General features: G+C 37.8%; 1 protein-coding gene across 1 annotated transcript in view; it reads right to left on the reverse strand.

The window, feature by feature from the left end:
* ofcc1 (orofacial cleft 1 candidate 1) overlaps nucleotides 1–5,592 on the reverse strand; it is an 81,806-nt gene extending 76,214 nt beyond the window's left edge. Inside the window, exons 1-2 of the mRNA XM_069151143.1 lie at nucleotides 5,574–5,592; nucleotides 4,344–4,420 (exon numbers count right to left, since the gene is read on the reverse strand). Coding sequence (XP_069007244.1) covers nucleotides 4,344–4,420; nucleotides 5,574–5,592 — 96 coding nt within the window. The remainder of the gene's footprint in view (nucleotides 1–4,343; nucleotides 4,421–5,573) is intronic.
* Nucleotides 5,593–6,209: the final 617 nt, after the last annotated feature.

The raw sequence follows: 6,209 nt of genomic DNA on the forward strand, positions 1-6,209 counted from the left end.
GAAAAGTTGACATGAATGTGTAATGAAGGTCACATTAAAATACTTCCTCCTTGTTTCTAAAATGAATGGGCAACAACACTCTCTCCTGGAAAATTATGCATTTTTACATGAGCTGCACGAGAGTGCACAGACTTGGTGTGCAAATGAGTATGGAAATGCAGGTACACTTCTCATTACTTCCATTCACATGAACTCAACCCAAGAAGTCTCAGAGAGAAAGAATTGTATGTAAATAACACCATGCCAGGTCCCTTGTCTTTAGTAAAGCATAGAGATTCATGCTGAAAGATGTTAGAAATACAAATAGAGGGCATCTAGAAAGGCTATCTATATACAGTACATACAGACATGCTAAGTCAACACTATCTCGACTGGTGCTGTAGGTGGTCTTCACTGGCATGAAATGGAAAGAAAAAGAAGAGGGGATGTAAGAAAGCACGTATGGGTTTCTTTGAAATCAAGACTATGTGGAACAAACTCCGCACTCCCACATTTCTCTCATTTCTGCGGACAAGCAGAACAATAAGAAAGCTGAGGTAAAAGGCAGAAGTAAGTTGTTTTTGTTATTGATATGTTTACGTAAGAATGCACCATATAAAAGAAGTCTGTTGCTCAAAGCGTATGGAGCTTTTTAAGCATTTATTTATGCAGATTTCAATGATGAACTGTGCTCATGCCCATGAACAGCATGTATTTGTATACAATATTTAATTTCAAAGGCAAAATCAAGGGGCAGAATGGGTGGGTGGGGGCATGTGTGGGGGGGACTTATTTCAACTCTAAATGACAGAGCAATTAAAATAGCGGAGGACTACTTCCAGACCAATCTGGTAAGAGGAGTTTTTTCGGTAAATCTGTTTTTACATTCAACAAGCCCTACAGCAAGACATTCATTTATACCACTGAGATTAATGCTTATCTAATTGTAACTTATTTAAAAACCATTTTCTTTTCAACTGGGTACCAATCATTTTCTCGGAGTTGTACATAATGTGTGGTACCAAAGATGAGAGACAAATCTGGCATCGGTGGTGATCGTCTCCCTGTTTTATTTTTCTTCTCCATTTTTTGATAATTTCATCCAACACTTTACGCAACTTTCTGCAAGGCGGTGTTATTCTTTGGCTATATGAAAATTAAGAAACTTTCTGCAAGAATTATGAAGGAATAATCAGAAAATAGTTCCCCCAAAAAAACACACACTTAACATTTGTTTTGTAATGTACCATGGAACTTCAAAAATATTGTGTTGTAAACTAAATCAGTTGTTTAAATAAGCCATATCATATTATCCATTATATGGTATTAAAATGTTTATTGTAAATCGAACCTCACAGCCAATTCTGAAAACTTTGAATATTAAATAAAATTGAAAAAAAGTCCCTCTTCAGTAAATTATATTTTTCCACTGGTAGTAAGAGAGTGTTTTCCAGCTATTAAACAACACATAATGTTCATATTTTATTTGCAACTGTAATTAATTTTAAAACTAGCCAAATATAGGAGGACAATATTGTTCTAATTCCCAAATAAGCGGAGTTTCCCTTAAAGGCCCCTTTAAAAGATATATGAAAATTAAAGGAGAAATCCCATTAAGTTTTATCTGAGGCTAAACAAACATATTCTGTTTATCACCCCAATAATGTCTGGGACATCCTCTGCCTCATAAATGTCCAGCTGGCTTTAATACAAGCAGATAATGCAGACACTGGAGTTTAACATCAATGATAACATATAAAGCATGTTACACGAGATATTTTTTTCTTTAAAAGTTTTGTTTTATTCTTTTGATTCTTCCCATGTGTAATTCTTAAACCAGTTCTTCTCAGAGCGCAGTTTTGTACTGGCCTCATTTCTTTAAGTGCTCATGTCCCTCACTGTGCAAAGTGAATTGGCTCCATGTCCTGCAAATGTCAATAAGTCCTCTGATTACTATGAATGTGTTTTTGCCTGTAAAAAAAAATAACCTTAATAAGACACACAACGGAAAGAACACGCAGGGAGTACAGCGCACGCACCCCGGGCTTGACGCTTTGGGTCATTGTCACTAAGAATCTAATCCACACGTGAGCCTCTCTGTCTAGAGAGCTAAGAAACATGCATGGTTCTCATCTCGCTGCCTAGACCCCGCTGACATTGACAGTATCCTCAGTCCATACGAGCACTGTTGTTTAATGTGCCACAACTGGATGGAACATGCAGATGTTGCACTTCTAAAATGATAACAACAATTTAATCCTCAGGAAAAATGTGTCAAAGAGGCTCATGGAATAAAGTGGATGTTCAGAGGCAGAAATGACTGTTCGATACACATGAACTGTGGCAGCAGCAGTGTTTGCCCAGTGCAGGCTGACTTTTCTTGTAATCTTCCCGTAACATTGAACATAAATATGCTAAATTTATGGCGTGGCACCGAAATCATGTGCCAAGAAATTTGGGTCGATTACAACATTTACAACAGACATACATATATAATAGCACAATGCAACAGCCCCCGAGTTCATTCTTTTGTCATCTGAAGGCATCTACACATGCCCCCTTAAATCCACCCACTCCTCCTCATTTCACTGTGAAGCACACAAAATGCTTACTTTGCAGTCAACATGGGAAAAAAATCATTTATAACTGGTGACAAAAAAAATTCATGACTTGTTCTCCCTTTCTTTCTCTTTAAATGTGATTGTTGTCAAAAGAAATTGAGCACAACAATGCCTTGTTCAGTTCTTGTTGCATTCAAAGGCATAGCTAGAAGGGCTTGGGGAAGACCGCTTGCTGCTAGGGGCTGGTGGGCACAGACCAGCTAGAAAGTGAATTTTGCATACTGTACGGATCATCGCCCAGTTCAGCCCAGTCACATTGAATCTGCCATCAACCAATTGTGCTTCATGAAACCGTCAACCCTCATTTACGTCTGCCTGTTTTCTTCCCCACACAGCTGTAAACAAGGCCCCAGCTTTGAGCTGTCTTCCTCTGTCCCTGTGTGCGCTGCTTGCCAGGGGAGAGCAGACAGCAAAACCTTCGTCTTCACTGAGCTACTTAAAGCTACCATTTGCAGACAAGTGCTCTGTGCACCAGAAACAGGAGTCAGGGACGAGAGTGTTTCTGGAAGTGACAACAGTTTTAAGAGCTTTAAACAGAGATCCCTGCACATGTTCTGTCTCTTCCTGGAGTTCTGATTTATACTTAAAAATCCAGTGGGGTGCTTCGTGGTATTCATCACAATAGGAATGTGAAGGAATGATACACACACTGACAAGTGAATGAAATCATCTCGCATTAATATAAATATGTGAAAATATACGTCATAATGGGATGTAATAAAATGAGACATTAGACATGAGAAAGATGAGACTCCATGCCTTGCTAAATCAACAAAGACATAAAAGTGTTTTGTTTTTTTTCATGTCTAGGAAGCCTCTTTTTATCTATCGACATTATAAAAATGGCTATATCAATAAAATGTCATAGGAATAATGAAAACATCTACAAAGCATCTATATTTAAATGACTAAAGATTAAGTTAGCATTTTGTTTCAAAGGCACACAAAGCCAATTCTACCCGTAAAATGCGAAACCATCTTAATTTATAGAGCAGGCGCATACGTGCACGGTAATTCTGAGCCACCAAACAGTTTCTTCTAAAACAACAACCGCATCAGTTGGTGTAGACAGAAAACATAATTAGTATTCAAGCTTAATTAATCTACGCTGGCCCCCTTTAAGTGAATTAGTTAATTATTTATGCATGTGTGCTCCTTTGATGCTAACAGATTATGTATGTTACTGGAAAAAAAACTTGAAAAATGGCTTTGAAAACTTTCCATCATAAAATGTCACTACAAGGTTTTGCACCGACTTAGAAATGTCAGTGAAGGCCATGAATGCTGAATGGTTCTGAAAATATAAACTGCCAAGCATCTGCAAATTTTTATTACTGTCAAATCACCATGCCAAATGTTTGAGTGCCAGTCAGTAAAACATTGCAATTCACTGTCCAAAATCCAGGGCAAGAGACAAAATAAATCAGCCAAATATGTACTTTTTGCGTGTCCTAATCCGTGGAATGGAAATCTAACACAGGTCGGATCAAGGTCTTTCCTAGGATCATGGGAACTCCTTGGGATTTTCAAGAGCCTTTTTGTTTTTACCCTTGAGAACCAGGCACTGGCCTCTGCACCCCTCAATCCCCCATTGAGAACCCAGAGGCAGCGCAGAGGAATGCTAAATGTCAATGGTCAGACTGCACCAGCACCTTCAGAGAGAGAGAGAGATGGAGGTACAAGGCCTGACCTCCTTGTGTTCAGCTACGCTGTTATGAGGGCCAGAAGTGAAACTGTACTCACACTGCCAAAGGTGTCCATCTCCACAAACCGCAAAAGATCATCACTGGCTGACCCTGATCTCTGAACAATGGCAAAGCCTGCAAGACACAACGTGTGAAAAAAAACTGTGAGAAATATGTCAAAACAAATAAGAAAAATGTTGGCTCTCAAAAATGGGAAATGCACATGTACATTTACTTCATGTAAAACTTTAAATTTGTCTTTAAATTGAAAGTTTGTTGATATTATTAGAGCCACAAATTGCAAAAAGAGCTCTTTTAATAGCTTATTGTGCAGCACAGAATCCTTTATTCCAAGCAGTGTTACACTATCTCCCTCCTGCTTGTGTGTTTAAAACTGTTATCTCTGCTATGCATCTCGGAGAATACAGGACAATAAACACCATTTATTATCACAGATAACAAATTATTTGCTCTGATTATTCAAATTGTTTATTCATTTACATCTGATACAATATCACTTGGTATTTTTATCGTCTTTTCCTATGGTAATTCACATGGCTTGCACAAGTTTCTGCTGAAATAGCAAAACAAACCCCAGGCAAAATGTGAAAGATTATCCCATACCATGCGAGCTAGGATGAAATGCTATACTTTTTCACACTGAACACTGCTCCACTGGGTGTGATTGAAAAACATGTAAAGCTATTGAATCTGTGGTTTGTATATGTGAGGGAAAATGAGTGTTGTAACAAGTGGGCCAGTGTTTTTGTAATTGTTTCAAATTACACTCGACGTAATAACTCAGTGAAAGCAGAGCCAGTGTGCGGTCCGTACACATTAACTAGGCAAAGACCACAGGATATCCATGCACCTTATCACGGCCCACAAAAAAAAAACTTGATTGTGTAAACAACTGTGGAGAGTAAAACTCTTTAGCTATATTTCCAGCTGTGTCTATTTGTGTCCAATGACGCTTATCACCAGGAGAAGGATAATACTTTTAGATAAAGAGGTACTTTGTCGCATTTCCCTTACACGTGTGTTTTATTGAATTAAAGACACCCCTAAAGTTCCTGTTTTTAATTTACTTAACAATTTTTTCGGGATACTAAAAGAAATGTGTGTGTTTGCGTGCGTGTGTAAATGTTTTACACAGGCTATAAAATTGTGATGCTGCGAGAAAAATAAGTCCATTAGTTTTTAAAACGGCACGCTTCCTGCCAAATACTGACTCCCTAACCAATGAGATTGCCAACACAATTGTTAACCACATAAATGACTGACTCACTTTTCTCCTTGAGGTTCATGCTTTCTGTCAAAAGCCATATGCGTATGAATTAAAATACCGTGCAACAAACCCCTAAAGTCCCACAGACTATAATGTACTTGCTGGACTTGAGTTCATAATCAATCCAAAAAGACAGCCGTGAGTTTACTGCTGTGTTAAATTATCTCAGGGACAGATACAAGGTTTCCTGTAAATGTATTTATTTTTGACCTGCACACAACAAAACCGTTTCCCCTGTTTAATCACAGCAACATGCTGGAATAAGCATCTCTGGTCAGAGTTTAAACAGACAACACTGCAGTCAATTGATTGTAGTTTTTTTTAATTTTGGAGCTGAAATATTTCAGCTTTTAAAAGATGCCTTCTTCATGGCTTCATCTCAACCGTTTTTTTTTTCTGCACAAACCCTGTGTTTTAAGGTGTTCTCTCAGACACCTCAAATTCCTTTAGTTTTGTATAGTCAGCATAAAATCAAAATGGAGGATAAAAAATAAGAATTATTTTTTTTCTTATCATGGAAGTCTTCATACAATGACAGTACAAATACCAATAAACTGTCTGACTGCTTAAATAATCACTTAAAACCTTACAACACAGAGAAAGCATGTATACATACTGGTCCTCTAAAATGACATG

The sequence above is a fragment of the Embiotoca jacksoni genome, unplaced genomic scaffold, assembly GCF_022577435.1.
Source record: "Embiotoca jacksoni isolate LCO1_2020_lvr unplaced genomic scaffold, fEmbJac1.0.p SCAF_17, whole genome shotgun sequence".
Taxonomy (NCBI): domain Eukaryota; kingdom Metazoa; phylum Chordata; class Actinopteri; family Embiotocidae; genus Embiotoca; species Embiotoca jacksoni.